General features: G+C 35.6%; 1 protein-coding gene across 1 annotated transcript in view; it reads right to left on the reverse strand.

Moving 5' to 3' along the window:
• Positions 1 to 21,984, reverse strand: part of rsrc1 (arginine/serine-rich coiled-coil 1) — a 115,760-nt gene that overhangs the window by 65,041 nt on the left and 28,735 nt on the right. The window contains exons 3-4 of the mRNA XM_016232781.1: positions 18,160 to 18,196; positions 2,760 to 2,811 (exon numbers count right to left, since the gene is read on the reverse strand). Of these exons, the coding sequence (XP_016088267.1) occupies positions 2,760 to 2,811; positions 18,160 to 18,196 (89 nt within the window). The remainder of the gene's footprint in view (positions 1 to 2,759; positions 2,812 to 18,159; positions 18,197 to 21,984) is intronic.

Consider the following 21,984-nt stretch of genomic DNA (forward strand, 5'->3'; position numbering starts at 1 on the left):
TGTTCATGAAACCATAGATTTCATACAAATAAATAAAGGGCTGAGTTTGTTCTGCTCTCATTATTTCTGAATGAGTTCATCAGGTCTCACACACACTGACGCACTTGTGCCTCATTCACGTGATTTGTGCTTCAGAGAGATCTCTGCTGAAATGAGCCTAGGAAGAATTAAAGCTTCGTATTCTGTTGAGTTTGGAAAACCCTCTACACAGTGATGTTCAGAATATCTCCAATTTCTGAAGAGGTCTGGACTTTTAAATCTTCTTACAGAGAGCCATACGAAGTGGTGTATAGGAAACTATACGGCTACAGCACATTAAAAATATACATAAACGGCCACATTATTTGGCTCACACATCACACGTCAGTGCAAGTTGAGTTTAAATGGACTTTACAAAATTTGATTTTATGCGAAATAAAGCAATAATTCACCTTTTCAATATAATATAATATAATAATAGAGCCTCTTGAGAAAAAAAAACTGATGGATTATGTATGTATGCATGTACAGTGGGGCAAATAAGTATTTGATACACTGCCGATTTTTCAAGTTTTCCCACTTACAAAGAATTTGACAAGTGTATTAACATTCAAGCTATTTTGAATACAATGGCATACTGTTCACTGTACAGTATGTACTGTACACTGAATACTATTTAACTAAATGTAGTGCTGTATGTGAAGCAGAACAGTAACATTTCAAATAGCAGGTTGTGTTTAAACCAGCGATCGTCTAGGTCCAGTTCTCATGTCTCCAATCACAGCAATTCAAGAAACAGATGTTCAAAACATGCCTTTTCCAGTTCATTCATCACACCAGAAATGGAAGTTCAGCTCAACCACATTGCATTGTGGGATACAGTAACCATCGCAGTGTGCTCAGATCAGGGCTCCAGACTGCAGCCAAATGGTTGCATTTTGCGACCATATTTTCTGCCGGTGCGACACCATTTTGTGAGCGGTTGCACTGGCGCGACCACCGCGTTATTCAGCTCGTAAGCGCTACCATTTCAGAGGCATATGAGAAATATCAAACGACAAAAGAAACAAAAGTGTAACGAAACCGAGCTAGTCGTTTGAGCTGCACAAGCAATGTCAAGCACATTTCAATGACTTTCAAGCTTTTCACACAACTATTTCCAGCACTTTAAAGCTCTAAAAATGATCCAATTTAATTGTTTTTTTTTAATGGAATGACCAAAATATACTTTGGGGTAAATAAACAGTAATGCAAAATTAAAAAACAAACAAACAAACGTAAAATTACCACTATAACCAGTAGATGGCAGCAGAGGAGCACTTATTGTCTTATTAGTCATGAATTTCTACTTTTAGCTTTATATTTTGAAATTATAAAACCACTATAATAAAATATCAAATCATCAAGAAATCAAATTTTGTCAAAGTTTTGCACGTTTTTTGTGTATGAAGTAAGAAAAGTCACAAAGTGCCTTGAAAAACACAAACTTCAATTTGCCACTGAATCACACAAAGCGTGTTCCTTTTATAATCACCGAAGTCATCAGTCAGTTCTGTACAATACTATAGAAGAATAATGGTATATTTAATAAGTAGGGATGTAACGATTCGCTCAACTCACGATTCGATTCACGATTTTTTTTTTTACAAATTGAGATTTAAGATAAATTATAAATAAAATGTGTCCTTTTATTATTGCTTGGACAAAATGCTGCACATTTCTTTGTGAAATTGAAATATAACTATAATAATATTCTAATATAGTAATTGCATATTATTGCTCTTTTGTTGGTTTTGATTGCTTCTATTGTCCTCATTTGTAAATCGCTTTGGATAAAAGCGTCTGCTAAATGACAAAATTTTAATATAATGTAAATGTAAATAACAAAACTAAATTTTAAAACAAGCTCCAAATCAAATAAGTAACACAAATCAAATAAATCTCTTCATATAAACAAAATAAGGCTTTGTCTGTGCTCTTTCATTTACATTTAGAGGCAACCACTGCATTTTAATCACGATCCAAACACAGATGCTGCATACATGCAACACGAGCAGTTTTTAATCTAAATTACATTATATAATTTTGAAATTTGAAGCAAAAACAGAATGGTTTGACTTCAGTTTTGTGAAACTATGCATAAAATATCTGCATGAAACCGAAACAGCAGACGAGCTGAACGAGACGCAGATGCACTCTCTGCCAGCAGGTGGCGCTTAAAGCGTTTCTGCTGTAAACAAAGCAGCGCTGCGCTTATGAACTTTAATATGCATTACACAGAGGCAAGATGAGAAGAAAAAATACCATCTAAACTTTTCTAAAGACAGTAAGTTCGCCTCAGACGTACATTCATATAAACTCTTAACCCTAATTGAATCTCGATTTGTTTAGCATCTCAACCGATTTGAATCGTCACATATTTAAATAGATTTTCAACCGGCTCGTGGTTAATCGTTACATCCCTATTAATAAGAATAGAATATATCATTTTTCTATCTAAAAAATAGATTTTGCACGTTACTGTTGTTATTAAAAGTTAATTTTGTATGCTTCTCAACTCAAGCTCAGTGCTTTACTGTCAAATGTGTATTACCAAGAAATAAAGGTGTAATATTAACTGCACTTATTAATGCAAAACATTATTCTCAACACCCCTGGAGTCCTGTCAGATGCATACTGAATATCCACAAAATGAGTGACCACAGCAAACGGTTGAGTTTTGCAGTGATGAGCAGAGAATGGAGAATACGGAGTCTCAAGAGAAATGAAAGCAGTCGTACCTGCAGCCTGAAGCACCAGCTGGAGTCGAGCTTTGGCCTGTTCTGCAGGAGTCTAGAACCACAGAGAAGCACGTTAGTAAACGCTCTAAACACTGGATTAGGAAGAAACAAGATAATAGAAGACGACTCAAACCTGAATAGACAAACACTACATTAGGGCATTTTTTTTTCAGCGATTCATTTGAATTGTTGTTTTGAATAAAAGCAAACATTACAATTAGACATGCTGACAATACACCAATGATAAAAGTTAAGAGAGAAAAAAAATAGACACAAACTGAACTTCTTTTAACTTAAACATTGTGTTTTTAGAATGCTGTTTAACGCACAAGACGCTGCAAAAGACGCAAGACGTCCATCAAGTGCATGTTTACGTAGAAAAACTGCATGTTTGATATTTCATGTTTGCATGATGGTGACGGGCTGAAAGCTGCTGGTGTCTTCTTTATTTTAACAAAACATTTACTGTTAATAATAGCCTAATAGCTACAGCTTTTATGCACTGCAAATTTGCCTTGACATTGAAAACCGAATGTCTACATTTTGGCTAAGAAATATACCGCATTTTAATTGTTCGTTTGTATTACTTCTGAGCATTGAGAAAATGTTCAAGACAAGTTTGCACAATATTTGCTCTCGTGCATCTTTTCCGCAAAGAACACTCTTAAAAATAAAGGTTCCAAAAAGGGCATTTTGAAGTGATGCCATAGAAAAACCCTTTATGATTCCTCAAAGAACCGATCTTAATATATATATATATATATATATATATATATATTTATATATTTTTTTTTTTTTCATAACCTTAGGAAACTTTTTTCATGATAAAAACATTTTGTGCAAGATTTCATTGCTGGTATAGGGGTAGCACTTTAGTTTAGGGACCAATTCTCACTAGCAATAGCATAGGCATGCCTATTATTAACATATTGGCTGTTTATTAGTGCTTATAAAGCACATATTCTGCATGACCATGTTCTACATAATCCTACTCAATACCTAAATTTATCAACTACCTTACTAACTATTAACAAGCAGCAAATTAAGAGTTTATTGAGGCAAAAGCCATAGTTAATGGTCTGTTAATGGTGAGAAATTGACCTAAAAATAAAGTGTTCCTGGTATAAAGGTTCTTCATGGAACCATAAATGCTAATAAAGAACCTTTATTTTTAACAGTGAAGTGAATTAGTTTTAGATCACTTCACGTGTGCCGCGCTTGAAACTGAACTTTCTTTAACCAGACGGTTTAGCAAGGTTTTAATACAGTTGTATTTACATTTTTAAGTCGACTAGTTAAAACGTTAACAAAATATAAATTGTTATCTTGAATTGGTCAAACATTCAGGAAAATATATATATATACAGTATATCGGTATCACCCAGCCCTACAATACATAAAACATTTAACAACACAGCTTCAGTGGCAGGGTTAAAAAGAATACTTTTCTTGAGGAAATCACATCTTCAGTCATGTACAAATGACAATAAATCCCAGCGGATCGCGAGGGTGTGCGGGCGCGTGTAAACATGCGCACGAGGGCTAAATGTGGTGGCTCTGGAAGAGGCTGGGATATAATTCCAATATCTCCACTATTAGATTCCAGCCTCTTAATTGTCAAGAAAGAAGAATGATGAGGGAGGGAAGTTATAAAGGGCTCTAGCTTGCTCTCGAACGCAGGAGAGCCCGGTGTGTGTTGCTGTTATGAAGGTGTGTAGGATTACAGAGAAATTAAATGCTAATAGGATGAAATTTAAATGTGGATCCTGCAAGGCTCACCGTAGCTCTGCGGAGAATGTGGGTGTCGCTGACAGCGCTAACGCACATTATTCAGCAGAAATTTGATTTATCAAACTGTAAAGGTGTCACTTTCTCAAAATGTCATTTGGGGTGATGACAGGGAAATATAATGACCCGCTTTAATGTAAAACTGTCTTAGATGACAAACACATCAAGCTCCGCTCGGAAATCTGCTTGTTTTTGACACCTCGCCTTCGATAACTTCGAAAAAAAAACACGGGCTGCTCTTCTCTGTGGTCTTTCTGAGCGTGCTCCTCTTACTTTTTCTCTTTTTTCCCCTCCTTTATATTGTTATCAGAAGCATATCAGACTGTTTCAGGACATCAATCAAGCAGACAGAAATAAAGGAAGGATTATTGAATGTTCAGATAAACCCCCTCTCCTCCCATTCAAAGCCGTCTTCTCTTCTCTCTCCCATTACAATAACATCCAGTCGTGCCGCAATAACGAGGCGGAAGAACAGACGGATCGCACGACTAAACTGGAAGGATAATAGCTGGCAGGGCAATCATCTTAGTTACAGTTTATTATGAAATTTCTACCATTGCATTTGCATTTGTTTCAAGTGACCCTGAGGCAAGTGTCCGGAGATATTACACCACCGAGTGTTTAGACAAGAAAGAAAAAAGGAAAACACACAAAAGAAAAAAACGAGCGTCAATATGAAGAAAAATATAATTAGTTTCAAAGGATGACAAATGGGTGGCGGATTAATAATTAGATAAGTTTGTCAAATTATGAGACAGGCCTCATTCTGGCAAACACTGAGCAATAAGAGAGAGAGAGCTGATAAAATTTGACACAGATATGATACAAATAAGCTACACAACACTGTTTGACACCCACATCCCGACTGGATTCAGAACACTAGCCGATCTGGTCATAACAACCCTCGACGCGGCGGTCCTAACTAACAGAACTGACCGGTTAATGATGGAAGTGGACGCTCTGAATCCTAATTAACACCAATCTGTAGGACATAGTTACAGAAATGTTGCAGCGCTGCGTAAAAAGGTTTAAACTTACAGAAAAGCATCTTCAATGATTTAAAAAAAAAAATCAAGGTGCTCGTATACTAAAAACGGAAAACTGTTTATGTGTTTTGGCTGTTCATTTGGCATTTTGAGGTTTGTATAGGTACACTAGCGGTCAAAAGTTTGGGATCAGTAAGACTTGTAATGTTTTTAAAGAAGTGTCTTCTGCTCATCAAGGATGCATTTATTTGTTCAAAAATACAGAAAAAACAGTAATCTTGCAAAAATGTTGTTACAATATAAAATAATGGTTTCCATTTTAATATCCTTTAAAATATAATTTATTTCTGTGATGCGCAGCTGAATTTTCATCATCATTACTCCAGTATAAAGTGTCGCATGATCTTCAGAAATCATTCTAATATGCTGATTTATTATTAGAGTTATCAATGTTGTGCTGCACAATATGTTTTGGAAACTGCAATACTTTTTTCAGGATTCTTTGATGAATAGAAAGTTAAAAAGAACAGCATTTATTCAAAATCTAAATCTTTTCTAACAATATAAATCTTTGCTATCACTTCTTATCAATTTAACACATCCTCGCTGAATAAAAGTTTTAATTGCTTTAAAAAAAAAAGAAAGAATAAAAATGTACCGACCCCACATTTTTGAACAGTAGTGTTTATTGTTAGAAAAGATTTCTATTTTGAATAAATGCTGTTCTTTTTAACTTTCTATTCATCAAAGAATCCTGAAAAAAGTATCAGTTTCCAAAACAACATGAAGCAGCAACAGTTTCCAGCTCTGATAATAAATCAGCTTATTATACTGATTTCTGAAGATCATGTGACGCTGAAGACTGGAGGAATGATGCTGAAAATACAGCTGTGCATCACAGAAATATATTACAGTTTAATGTATATTAAAATAGAAAAACGTAATTTTACATCATAATAACATTTCACAATATTAAATTTTTTCTCTGTATTTTTGATCAAATAAATGCATCCTTGATGAGCAGAAGAAATATATAACACAGTAAAAAAACAGTAGTATTGTGAAATACTATTACAAAAAACTTTCATTTTATGTCATTTATTGCTGTGAACAAAGCTGAATTTCTTCTTCAGTGTCACGTGATCTTCAGAAATCATTCTAATATGCTGATTTGCTGCTCAAGTAGGGGCCTATGAAATATTTTTTCCCAAATTCAGTTTTATCTATTTCCAAATTCTATTTCTTCCACTTAAAATTTTTTATTAAATTTTTTTTCCCATTTTATTTCATTTTCTAGACTAGAGTTTTAATGGTTAAATTAATAGAATATTAATGGTCTGATTAACTGAAATCATGAAAGATACACAATTTAACAGCAATTTAATAAAAGTTTAACAATAATGGCATTTTTAAGACCTAAATAAATACGTATATTTTTTTCCCTCAAATTCGGTTGTAGTTTTTCCAAATTTGTACTAAATTCTGAATTTTTTGGATTCTATTTTAATATCATTAAATTGTAATAATAAAAAGCATCTCTAATTAATTGACTTTATAAATAAATATATTTATTATAGTTTTATTTATTTATTTTTTCAGAAATACTTTTACATTTACATTTTTCTGGTAAATATTCCTTAAACAATAATGTTTTAATAATAATTGTATCATTAGCAGTAGTAGTACAATAATTACATTAAGTAATATATTTCTGTCACTGTTTCTTCAACTTAAACCTAACTTTTATTTTGCTGGTTTGCTGTGAAGTCCTTTAGTTTCTGTTTGTATATGATATGACGATATCCTATCAGAAACGGGAAGTTTGCTCAGGAAGTGACCCTCTAGAGATTATGTTTATGGGTCAATATCACTGTAGGGTCCTGTACAATAACTCATTTGCCATGATAACTTCACATAAAAATGACTATGAAAGGGTGTGTTATATTAGGCTAAGTTTTTATATTCATAACAAAAGCATTACTTGGCTCTTTAGAGACATTTTCTAGATTTTTTTTAGTTTTGTGTAAGAGGATGCGTGTTATTTTGCTATGTCCCATGCACTGCTCATTCATTTTGAATGATAGTAGAATAGTCAAATCATTAAAAAATAAATAAATAAATTATCCTATTAATATTTTGTTAAATAAGAGATTATTCAATTTGAGTGTACTGATCATTTGGTAATAAAAACTGTATTTTTATTTAATAAAAAAAGAGGAGTTTGTCCATGTCCCTTGAATGGTTGTCCAACCTGTTGTATTGGGGACTCCGCCCCTTTAAGAAAAGGCCATCCGCTTTAGAGACATCAGGACAACAGATGTTGTGTCTCTTCAGTGGCGGGAATTTCAACGGCTGAGGTGAACAAGTCGGTGACTTTTCAATTAACACATTTTCTTCGTATGAGTTTGCTTACTTGCTTTGCCAAAGCTTGACACGTCCACCCTGTCGCCATAAAATATGCCAGAAGTGATTCGAATACAGTATTTTCAAAATACGTACGTTTAAATATACCAAATTCTCTTCAACAACCAGACTAAATATTTATCTGTAAATAAATAAATTATCCTATTAATATTTTGTTAAATAAGAGATTATTCAATTTGAGTGTACTGATCATTTGGTAATAAAAACTGTATTTTTATTTAATAAAAAAAGAGGAGTTTGTCCATGTCCCTTGAATGGTTGTCCACCCTGTTGTATTGGGGACTCCGCCCCTTTAAGAAAAGGCCATCCGCTTTAGAGACATCAGGACAACAGATGTTGTGTCTCTTCAGTGGCGGGAATTTCAACGGCTGAGGTGAACAAGTCGGTGACTTTTCAATTAACACATTTTCTTCGTATGAGATTGCTTACTTGCTTTGCCAAAGCTTGACACGTCCACCCTGTCGCCATAAAATATGCCAGAAGTGATTCGAATACAGTATTTTCAAAATACGTACGTTTAAATATACCAAATTCTCTTCAACAACCAGACTAAATATTTATCTAGTCACAGTTTGTTGTAAGCTGATATGCTAATTGAAGCTCAAAACGTCCACCCTTTTGGTCACTTAGTGGACATAAACATGACAGGGTGGACATAGCATTCATTTGTAGTTAATATTGCTAAAAACTAAAATTAATGGGGGGGGTATACCAATGTGATTGAGGATGTGATTATATTATTTATTATTATTATCTTATTTTTTAATAACCCTGTTTAGGAAAGGGACATCATACCTTTCAGAAAATATAATTTGTATCTTAATTTTGCAATGAAAACGTATTTAACAGTAATATATATATATATATATATATGTACATGACAGGGTGGACATATCTTATGGTTTATGCTTCGAATAATGGCCCATAATTATCTAAAAATAATGTGTGGGAGCTCAGCTAATGTGTTTCTACTTGAGTGTCTACTATTTATGATATGACAAAGCGAATGGGGAATTAAAACCAAATGTTTGATTATTGTGAGGGTTGAAAGGCACTCTATGGTGATATTGAAATCATACTCAAGAAACATTTCTGATTATTATCAATGGTGAAAACAGTTGTGGCCATCCGCTTTAGAGACATCAGGACAACAGATGTTGTGTCTCTTCAGTGGCGGGAATTTCAACGGCTGAGGTGAACAAGTCGGTGACTTTTCAATTAACACATTTTCTTCGTATGAGTTTGCTTACTTGCTTTGCCAAAGCTTGACACGTCCACCCTGTCGCCATAAAATATGCCAGAAGTGATTCGAATACAGTATTTTCAAAATACGTACGTTTAAATATACCAAATTCTCTTCAACAACCAGACTAAATATTTATCTAGTCACAGTTTGTTGTAAGCTGATATGCTAATTGAAGCTCAAAACGTCCACCCTTTTGGTCACTTAGTGGACATAAACATGACAGGGTGGACATAGCATTCATTTGTAGTTAATATTGCTAAAAACTAAAATTAATGGGGGGGGTATACCAATGTGATTGAGGATGTGATTATATTATTTATTATTATTATCTTATTTTTTAATAACCCTGTTTAGGAAAGGGACATCATACCTTTCAGAAAATATAATTTGTATCTTAATTTTGCAATGAAAACGTATTTAACAGTAATATATATATATATATATGTACATGACAGGGGGGACATATCTTATGGTTTATGCTTCGAATAATGGCCCATAATTATCTAAAAATAATGTGTGGGAGCTCAGCTAATGTGTTTCTACTTGAGTGTCTACTATTTATGATATGACAAAGCGAATGGGGAATTAAAACCAAATGTTTGATTATTGTGAGGGTTGAAAGGCACTCTATGGTGATATTGAAATCATACTCAAGAAACATTTCTGATTATTATCAATGGTGAAAACAGTTGTGCTGCCAAAATTTTTTGTGGAAACCAAGTTTTTTTTTTTTGATGAATAGAAAGTTTTTAATAAGTGCACTTGATTTCGTATCTACAGTGTAAGAGTGTGTGTAATGAATGTAGTCAGATCAGCACTGCTCCAGCAGTCTCTCACAGCACAAACAGACTTGAACTGCGAGCTAGCTTGGGCAGCACAGATGATGAGTCCAGGTTTGATGGGGTTTAGTGTCCCGGTGAGAGGTCCTGGATCAGCGTATCTCTCTCATTCACTCACACACACACAGCCGTTTTGCATAAACACTGAGCCAAACCAATTATCTCAATTACCACACACCGCAGATCCTCATCCACACTGCTCAGAGCTTCTGTCTGCTTCATACTGTCTACAGCTACTCATCCTCTGCCTTTACAGTCCATATCTGTCCTGCACAGCATTATATTCACTGCTTATGTCCATAAAGTATGATTTGAAGAACTCTAGTAGTCTGGTTGTGCTCTCTCTCTCTCTCTCTCTCTCTCTCTATATATATATATATATAGCTATGATATTTAAAAAAATGTAGGTGAACCAACAGCTGGCCATTGAGGTTTTTTTTCCTTTTCTTTTAATTTTTCATACTATGGAAGTCAATGGCTACCATCAACTGTTTGGCTACCAAAATTCTTCAAAATATCTGACAGAATCTTATATATATATATATATATATATATAAATACATATATATATATATATATATATATATAGATTCTGAGTTAAGATTAGTCAGATCGCCTGCCAGTCAAACTCCCTGCGAAGGGTCAATTAAACCTCAGGACTGTAGCATTGATACTCCTACCTCCTTTGTGTACTTACCTCCTGTGCCTTCTCCAGCGTGTTCTCCAGTGCTCTTCTCCAGCGTGTGTCTCCTCCCCAAGTTTCCGTGTGGATATTGCCTGCACTGTTATACTGAGGTGTGTGCTGTCATCTGTCCTCCATCCATCTCGTCCCCGATATCCTGTAAGTTCAAGACTTTCATTATATTCCTCATCAGTACTGTGAAATTCTCCATTCAAACTCCTAATCATCTGTTTCCGTCAATAAAAGTAATCTGTGTTACTCTAATCCTCTGTGTGAGTCTCCTTCCGTAACACTTTTGAAGTTTAATAATTACCTTAGACAATATCGTGATTCGTACTCTTCCATTTCCAAATTTAAGACCTCTTAAAATTAAGATTTTTTTTTAATGCAAGTGAAAAAAAATCATAAAAATAGACCATAAGAAGTATTATCTAGTGGGAATGCCTAATTGCATACCTAATATTTTAGAAGCAAAACCAATTACATAACATTTTCCCATTTTTGCATAATTTGACAAAATGACATCTTAATTGGACAATAAAATTCACAGTTCACGAGCGATATTAACTTCCATTGAATTTGTATTTTGTTCTCATACATCACATCTCATTTAATCGTAAAGTATATTACTTGTGTTAAAATTCAATTAGAGAAAAATTGCAGGCCATAAAGCCACAAGATTGTCAATTTATATTTATTTACCAAAAAAAGGCATTTGAAAAGCAGTGAAAATTGTGAAGGCATGAAAAAAAAACATTCCATGATTTAAAGCATCCTTCATATTTAACTGTAATGATATATTACATTACAGATTTTACTGTATTTTTGATTAAATAAATTCATAATTGTTGCAAATCTAAACAGCAGTATACTAGTATACACAGAGTTTATTCCGTTACTCATCGCTCATCTCATCTGACTTCTTCATCCTCATTTATAGTCATTTTTCATTTGTTATTTCCAACCTCTGGCCCATTCCTTAACCTAAAAAAATAAATAAAAAAAATAAGGGCCGCAGCATTACGTTACAGGATCCCCCTAGAAAATACAATATTCTGTTTTTAATATCCAGGTCTATAAGATCAGGGTAGAGATGGGCTCCAGTGCAATATGTTTATTTATATATTTATAACAAATACTGCATATCAGGAGTTCTGGGCCGGGCGTCTATAAAATATAATGTTGTGTATGGATATCTTTTTTAAATATAATCTCAATATGAAATCGGAGGCCTTTTTTACAATGTGCCATACTTCAGGACGGCGCTAACAGCATTTAGGAAAGCAGAGGCTGTTCATCTTTGTGTCTACAGTAGGCACTGCCGCTGCATAATAATAAGCTTTCCTGCCCCAAAATGTTATTTAGCCGCCTGACGCTCATTTCTCAAACTTCACCACTTTTACAATTTTCCCAAACTTTTATTTCCTTGATTATTGCCAACAAGATTTCATTACGTATTTAGAATGTAAACAAGCATGAGTGATGACAGAGGTTTAACCGCGGCGGTCCTCGCCTTCAACCGCGCAATTCACACAAACCCTCTCTCCCCCTGCGTGTGCACACACACACACACACACACAGTCAGGCCAAAATGGAAGGCAATTGTATTAATAGACTTTTTTGACATGCACAAGTGTGTATTAGTGCACATGTGTGTATGTGTGTGTGTGTGTGTGTTCAAGCCAGAGCGGGCTGGGCGTTGGACTCACACTCAACTCACATAAATCATGTAGAAGAAAAATGAACAAATGTGGCGGCTAACTCATCTCCTCGCCATCCGGAGAAAATGAAATTCACTGGAATACCTATCAAAACTGCAATCACCAGGAGATAAAATCGCCTTTGCTCTATCTGCACTTTCCGATTTAATTTCCTTTATGCCCTTGACATTCAGAGATACCATTTAGATAATGCGTATACAGTAAGGGACCAGTTAGCTCGGCGTGATATATATACGCCAGGACCTCGCGCTAAATCTAACAGCATCATTTAGAAATGGAGATGCGATACTTCTTTGTTGTTTTTGTTCTGTTGTGAGATCTATGCAAAGAGGAACGCATCTTAACGGAGAGCGAGAGAGATAAAGCGGCGGGATATGAAAGCCGTGCCCGTCCCCTCTATCAGTATGACATGCAATTATGTCTGGGCAGGCGTCAGGTTAAAGGTCAGTCTGATGACTCCATCATTTAGCCAGGCGGCTTATTTCACAAATGCAGGGAGACGGAGGCCCGTGGCAGACTCGCAGACACCTCCAATCTGATGAAATCATTAGTGTAATAAGCATGTAAATCTGCTTGCAAATTATCCTCGCGCAGCTCCTCGGCTTTCATTTAGCTGACACTCGGTGAGGTGTTGTCAGATCACCTCTTTATCCCACAATCAAATCACTGGCAAACACGGCGAGAGGAGGAGAGCCGGAGCGGACGGGGACGAGCGCTGGAGGCCGCGCGCTTTCTGATGCTCCATTGATTTTTAAAGCCCTGATCTTCCCTCGTTCTGTTCGAGGAAGACAGGTGCTTTTGATGATGCTATGGGATAAATCTATTATTAAGTAATAGAGCCAAAACAGAGCCGTTTCTCGCAATCGCTGGTACTAATATGAATCGTAAATAATTCATTACATATAAACAAGGCCTCAAAAGCTAAAACCCATGGGGGAAATCAGTTTTACATATCATTTCTGTATTTTTAAAGCTGATAGACATGAGATTACGACAGAATGACCCAACACAGATCAAACTACAGTAATAGAGGGTGCTCACTTTGTTTTTTTAAATTTATTTAGCCGTGCATCCGATCTAGCTAGATTCAGGCCTCTATAATAAAGAAAAATTGTACGAGAGAGATCAGTAAAGCAATAAACCAAAAACATACACAGAAAAACAAATAAACATCCTCAGTTTTTTCCACACAAAAGCTAATAAGCATCACCATAAAAGTCCCACAAAAAAATAAGGTTAAATGTGACTTGCCAGCTAAACTGCATTCGCCATTCGGCAAAATTAAGAAGATACAAATTTTCTTGAAAATGTTGGGGAAATACAGTTCAGTTTCAGTAAGTGGATATTTTTGGAAAAGCAAGATTAGAAGTAGCTACTTTTAAGATCGTTAGAAAAGTTGCCTTCGTCTAGAGTTTGTAAAGTTTGCCGTCTTTTAACACGGGTAGATCTGAAGCGGGGCTGTTTATGGCTCATATTTGCAGGGTGAATGTGACTGTATTTCGGGGAGGGATGCAGGGGGTGTAGACTTACTGTTCATCGACACAAATCTTGATAAAATACTGCAGCACCTGCTGTCTGACGAGCGGACGCAATCTACCAGCTTTTATAAAGTCGACAATAAATTCTCAGATGCAATTTTCACATATTCAGATTTTCAGGAATCGTAGATCTGGCAGACTCGCGTGTTGGCATGTTTTATTGGAACTACCACCTCGTCGCATTTAATGCACAAATAAAGTCCAAAAACACAACTACCGCTGCTGACATTCATTTCAATATTTACTCAAAATAAACTCTCGCTAGTTGATCAAATGAATCTACTAACAGTAACATACTGTACATGTATTACAGACAATCACATCTCAATTTACATCCAATGGTGAAAATGCCATTTTAAACACATTTAACATTTTAAAGCTGTAATATGCAAAGTCCATGGCACCATAAAAAAATAAAAATAAATGTTTTTTTCTTCAGACCATTACACTGTGTTTGAAGTCTGAATAGATTTAACAGCACTGCAAAGGCAGTAACACTGCAATTTTGTCATGTGAAGCCCAAATTATACTTCAGTTTTTACACATACACTACAGTAAGCGTACAGCATGTAAATGTCACTATCAGCATAGTGTGAGGGGCTTAACAAGTGCACTCAACTCTTTTAAATGAGTACAGAAACGTGTTTTTCATCGCTTATAACTTGTGGAGAGAAATAGCGCAGACACTGGACGATGACATTTTCTAGTTTGCATTTGTCGAACGCCTGTGTTTACACAATATCAAATGGAGTATATTTTGAAAGGCTATGTGTTCAGCTGTATATGTACACTAAGCATTTGCATCAAAACGAAATGCTTTGGGCTTGATATTACAATCATTTGCAGTAAAGCCTAACAAAAAGGTTTTCCAAATTATTATTTTTTTTGGTGACATTTGAAGTACTGTCCCAGTTAACAAAGTTAAAGAAAAAAGATTGTCTCAATACATTTTATTAATAATTAGCATTTCCATCAGCTGTTATCGGTAACATTTTGCTATACTAAATGGAATATGCAGTACATGAGAAACTATGAAAAGGCAAGGATTTTTTATCTGAGGATTGACGCTTTACTTTTGTAAATGTGAGAAAATGTAAGAACACATTAAGAATTTTAAGGTGCACAGTAAAAAAAGTGTTTTGTTTTCCCTTAATAAAGGGATACAATTAGACATTTACAAGCAAAATGATTTAATTTATTTAAAATAATTCAAAAGCTACACTATCTTACTTTCAATTAAATGCCAGAGAATGTTTATTCTGTAATCAAAATACCAATAATAACCAGGAAAAAAGATGGTGGGACCTTTAATTATAAACAAGCCTTGAATAGACCAAGACTCTTATTTTGAAGTGTCTATGGTTTACTATTGCTGGCTGCTCATTTCAAAACATGTGAGAGATTAGGACAGTCTACAACACATTACAATATAAACACCAGCAACTAACCATTGTCCTAATTCATCAGCAGAAGATCATAAACGCTCAGTATTTATCGATTGCGAATGCGAACTGCTCTGATACAGCGAACCTGCAGAACAGTGCCACATTTGGACTTTGAAATTTGCAGTATTAACACATTTTATTTTAATACAAGGTTTGACATTCCTGTTTTTCTATCCCCAAATACACAATATCACATATTAAAATAATTAAGACATACATGATACCATTTAAGATACTTTATTTATTTTAAATATTTTTTAATTAATTAATTAATTTATTAACTTGACACATGTAGAGAGAGACTCTTTTCGAACAGACATATTGATTCAAGAGGGTTATGCATGTAATCTCCTTTTCAATAATTCACTGTGCTTTTATACAGCTGTAGATCAATGCATGCGCTCATAAACTCTCCTCCCCTTTCACTCGCTCCTCTGTCAAATCTCTCCTTCCATCAGCCCTGTTCTATCTTTCCTTTCATCCTCTGTTCCCTCTACATCTGTCCATCTCTCTATCCTAATGAAGATGAGTTAATTACACACTAACCTGCAACACAGTCAAAATGAATAAAAAATGCTTCATTCTCTGGAAATACTCAATCCTGCAGAAAATGTTAGTATCATAACCGATACCGATACTGAGTATTGGATTGATGCATCCCTAGTTTAGTCTGTAATTCCAAATATGAATAAAATAATAACAATGGCAATAATATTGTAATAAAATAATACTGACTGTGAATTATGCTGTATGGCACAATGATATACTGCAGTCATATTTCACTGACCTTTGATTATAACAGCTGGCACAAAACATGGTTTGAAAAATAAATGTTGTGGATTATCTACGCTATTTTTGCAAATATAATGTGATTTATTACATGCAACACCAAAAATACCAGAAAGTACTCTGTTATCCATTCACATTATGGATATTTCATCACTTCTCTGTGACGAGCACAACACTTTATGGTTGAGCATAGGGCTAGTAAGTAACTTAGTATTTTGTTGCATCTTAAACATACTGGCTATTAAAATTTAAAAACACATATCTGCTGACCTCTAATCTGAGTATTGGATGGGATGCAGTGTCTATACCCATCCACAAAAGTATAGTTCAGGATAAACTAGCAAAACACAATTATATACCATACAAAAAATAAATAAATAAATAAAACAAAACTACATAAATAAAATCAACCAGCCTTTGTATTGTCAGACAAACTCTATTTTAAAGGTTAATTGAACTATTGAATGTAGAGAAAGTTGCATAAAATAGTTTTTAAACGATTTAGTTGAGCAACTTTTAGCCATTTAGTTTGAGCAAGAACAGGCTGCTGAGCTGCTCAGTTTGATCACTGATGACGTACTTGAATAATTAGCATTTCGGCAAAGAATGGGGACTTATGATAACATAAATATGTAAATAATAAATGTCTTGGCTTTATGTAGTTTATGATTATATTTTGTTGTAAATGTTACGTCACCATTGGGGTGATTAGTGTTCTGTGAGATTCACACTTTCGATACACATACTTGGTTCGGTGCTGTGTTTAATGAACACTGTAAAAGATTTAAGGAGGTCAAAACTCAATTTTGTGTTGACTTGATGCATTGATATTTTTCAGTTGGTTCAACTAAATTAACAATGTTCAGATAATTCAATTGAGTCAAACATTTTCAATGCAACAAGTCAACATGCAATTTTAGGTTTTGCAGTGAAAGCACAGACCAGTCTTTATTGTTAAGCTAACAACAGTTTTTACCCCAAAACATAAACTGAATTTGGATGCCTCAAGTTTTTGAGATTACTCAACTTCTGATTTGTTATAAGCACTAATGTGAGGGTTTCTTAGCAGTGGAGATCTTGAGAAGGAATGAGCGGGAATATGTGATAAAGATTTGATTTGAGAAAATAAGCATGATAATTGATAAGGATTAAGGTCAGGTGTGTTGAGTGACCCTTAAAGGGCCAGGCCTGCGTTTAATATTCAGGGTGTGGAGCTGAGGGAGGTGAGTGTACATTCAGAGAGTCAGGACCCCACTGTGACCTCTCTCCATTATTCATCCCGCAGAAAAAAACAGCAGAAATGGAAACTCGGTTCCACCCAGGAGGAGAAAAGCAGCCCTTTAACTCCAGTGCATGGCACTCTGACCCTGGATTAGAAAGGCTGCAGAAAACCCAGGAAATATCGGACGTTACAATTTTAAACATTCCCTAGGGCTCATTTTAAGGGCCAACAGTGTGCCCTACATCCAGAGAGATGGAGGCAGGAAGGTAGAAGAGGGAAGACACTGTGATCTTTCCAGATGTGTTCAGAGGTAACGTGTGCCTGACATGAATCTGCGAGCTGTACGGCAAACGAACGTTCAACTGGAAACTGAACAGCTTGAGGAAACAGATAAAAACAAACACACGCTCCACTGCTGAATCGCCCTACTGACTCAAAAATCATTTCCAGAACACACACATCATCCTTACAGGGGAAAGAAATTATTTAACACCACAACTTTTAGCAAAAAAGACGAAAGCAAAAATTAAAAATAAGCGGAAGGGGACAAACGAAAGAGCGACTGACATGAAAACCCAGGCAATCGTGTGGGAGTTATAGAGAGACCTCTGAGTCTGTCTGACAGCTCAAGCTATTCAAAGGCAATTGCTGAACATTCATTCTGGATGCAGATATCAAAGATTGAGAAACCACTGAAGGGGGGGAAGAAACAGAACTTACCAGATGTTCCAATCCAGCTTTGATGTTCCCTGTTTCCCTGCAACACAAGAACAAATTTGCTCCACTGTAAATAACGCAAAGACAGCAAGCGTCTCGTCCCCCTGAGCTCCCACTCGTTCTCCTGCTCTCACGGATCAGCCATAATCACTGTATTTAATAGATTTACTGTATTTATCAATTCATGATCTATGGGCTCCATGAGGGCAGGAGATTTTAAAAGGGCATTTACTCTCTTTAAAACAATTACAAGTGGAGAGAGTTAGAGAGGAAATCAGAAATGCCACCGGTTAAAGACAGCTGGTCTTCATGAGAATAATGATGCACACAGATGCTGTGTGGGTGTGTTTACATTAAATAACCATTCAGTGTCTCATTAAATCATTGATACTCATGTTCCAAAAAAATAAAAAGTAAAAAAAATCGCCGCCTGGATTTAAATAAGCAAATATGTGTGATTTAGGATTGAAATATTAGTGCAGTGGTTAATATGTTTCTGGCTTGTTGTATGTTGGGCAACAATTATTTTAACCGTAACTGATGCAGTGTGTAGCTTTTCATTCCTCAAACAACCATGTCATATACAGTATACCCATGTACAGTACAGTACTGTGCAAAAGTCTTAGGCCACTAGTATTTTCACCAGCTAAAAAATGGTTTCAAGTCAGTTATTTCTATCTTTTGCTGTAGTGTGTCAGTGGGAAATATCAGTTTACATTTCCAAACATTCATTTAGCCATTAATTGTAATAATCCAGTGATATTTTTGTCTGACGGCAGCCAGCGCTCCACACAGAGATCTGATCTGATCATCATCAGTCTGTCTGGAGTCACATGAAGAAACAGAACAAACTGAGACAGACTAAATCCAGAAGAACTGTGACAACGTCTCCAAGACGCTTCAAGAAACCAGCACATCCTCAAGACTTTTAATAAGGTTAAGCTCAGGAGCCAGTTGCATAAGCATAGCCACTATGTTAAGACGGAGTCTTAAAAACTAATGCAAAGAGGTAATCGGTCTTACATCTTGAATTCAAATTAGACCATTTCACTTTACAAGTTATGACCAGCCTTAAAGAATTTTTTTTTTTGACTTTTTATGACTAGTCCAAGCGGTTTATGTAACCACCCCCAGTGAAAATTCATACGTGAAAATTACGTCTCATAATCACCAAACCACTATTTCACAATTTGAGACTTATTAATTTTTGTATTATCATCTTAGTCTCCAAGACGCTTCAAGAAACCAGCACATCCTCAAGACTTTTAATAAGGTTAAGCTCAGGAGCCAGTTGCATAAGCATAGCCACTATGTTAAGACGGAGTCTTAAAAACTAATGCAAAGAGGTAATCAGTCTTACATCTTGAATTCAAATTAGACCATTTCACTTTACAAGTTATGACCAGCCTTAAAGAATTTTTTTTTTGACTTTTTATGACTAGTCCAAGCGGTTTATGTAACCACCCCCATAATTGTAAACTGTCTTTTTCACTTCCAAAAACGGTATACTACCGTAAAATTACATGTAATGTCCAATACAGTTTTTCACCGTGTATATAGTAGGGGAACTTACCGTTAAACATTTAACAGGTTTTTAAAGGTAGCATTTTTACAGTCTTTTACCGTTAAATTCACGGTCATTTTTTACAGTGTGAAAGGACAGAAACAGACTAAAGGCCTCTAAACTAAAGTAAACAGAACAGGTGCCATGGAACTTACTGAATATAAAAAGGTAATGACAAAAAAGATACAAAGATGATACTGTGGCAAACACTGTGTGTGTGTGTGTGTGTGTGCATATGTTTGACAAAGAAGCACGGTTAGGAAACATGATGTTAACTAGCCCTTGGCAGCTCAGAAATGACTCCAGTAATCAGGGACAGAAAAGCCCATGTGAAACCCACTCCACCCCTCTCCCCTCCACAAACCCATCCATCCATCCATCTATCTCTCTTTCCCCAGCAACCTTTCACTACTAAAATTCTTTCACTACCTGACGATGGCTTTTCTGGGTGACCATTTCCATCTTAACACAGCAAGACCAGCGCAAGCAAACAGATATTCTAATGTAACACACTAATGCAGCAGAACTGTGTTAGAGCACTCACTAAAAATAAGTTACGGTGGTGACAGAGAGCTGTAATCCTTTAATGAAGAACAATTAGAGGTAAACCATTCCTCACGAAAGAGACAATCTCTCTTCTCTTTCCTTTCCCCTCATCACACTAATTCTGTTTTCTTTTTATAATCACTTATTCAATTTCACAAGCGCTTATCATATTTGCACCCTCCCTCCATCTCTCTTCTTCTTCTTTTTTTTTTTTTTTTTTTTTTTTTTTTGGTCATTTAGCGGCTTCCCCCGTCTATGGCTAAATTACTGTATTCTTCTAATTGTATCTGTCTCTCTTTGGCACACGTCTGTGCAGAAAAAAAGCGTCCTAATTCAATTAGAGCCTTCAAACCAAATCCCAGCACTGCTGAGTGCAGACACAGGAAGACATTATCGGCAAATGAATATAAATTTTTATTGAACTGGTACATCTTCACCTTTTCATTTTTTTAAGCTACATCTTTTTATTTTTTATCTGTCCATTTCCTGCAGGTCTGCGGGGAGCACAGATTTTCAGCCCTCTCGTTCCTCCCTGAACACACTTGCTTCGATTCCTGCATTACACTGCAATATTAAATAATTAATATACTTGCCATGATTGATGTTTTGCCTTAGCCCAATATTACATTATAAATCAAACTCGGTTTAATGTAATAATATTGAAAATGTATCAGGGGTTGTTTGGCTGGTTTACAGCTTGCGCGAGAGAGATGCGTGTCGTTAAGCGTTTTATATTGTTTTAATGCACAGTGGCAGAAGATGAAACAAGATGAGTGTTGACCTTGAGTATGATGTCTGTGGATCAGCTTAAAATGACCTCATTCAACATAAACCAGCCAAACCACTGCTTAAGATCAACACTTCTGCGTGCTTCTGTGTCAGACATGTTATGTGCTGTTATTTGAGCAGAAATCAACACATTCTACACTCAGAAAGCTCTCACTGGGGTGGTATCCTTTCTGAAAATACACTTGGTGACACTAACAAGCATCCTCTAGGTTATACAGTGGGGAAAAAAAGTATTTAGTCAGCCACCAATTGTGCAAGTTCTCCCACTTAAAAAGATGAGAGAGGCCTGTAATTTTCATCATAGGTATACCTCAACTATGAGAGACAAAATGAGAAAAAAAATCCAGAAAATCACATTGTAGGATTTTTAAAGAATTTATTTGCAAATTATGGTGGAAAATAAGTATTTGGTCAATAACAAAATTTCATCTCAATACTTTGTTATATACCCTTTGTTGGCAATGACAGACGTCAAACGTTTTCTGTAAGTCTTCACAAGGTTGTCACACACTGTTGCTGGTATTTTGGCCCAATCCTCCATGCAGATCTCCTCTAGAGCAGTAATATTTTGGGGCTGTCGCTGGGCAACAAAAAAAAAAATTTTCTCTCTCTCTTCATTTCTGTCGCCAAAGTACACAAATCAAGTACTTGAGGTAAAGTACAGATACCCTAATAAAATATTACTTCAGGAAAAATGTTAAAGGGGTCATATGATGCGATTTCAAGTTTTCCTTTCTCTTTGGAGTGTTACAAGCTGATTGTGCATAGATAAGATCCCTGAAGTTGCAAAGACTAAAGTCTCAAAACCAAAGAGATATTCTTTATCAAAGTTAAGACTCTGCCATGCCCCCCTAAAACGGCTCGTTCTAACACGCCCCCACATATCTACCTCACTATGTGGAAATATTAGCATAATGCCGCCCAAATGT

Source organism: Sinocyclocheilus grahami, unplaced genomic scaffold (genome assembly GCF_001515645.1).
Source record: "Sinocyclocheilus grahami isolate Dianchi unplaced genomic scaffold, SAMN03320097.WGS_v1.1 scaffold419.1, whole genome shotgun sequence".
Taxonomy (NCBI): Eukaryota; Metazoa; Chordata; class Actinopteri; order Cypriniformes; family Cyprinidae; genus Sinocyclocheilus; species Sinocyclocheilus grahami.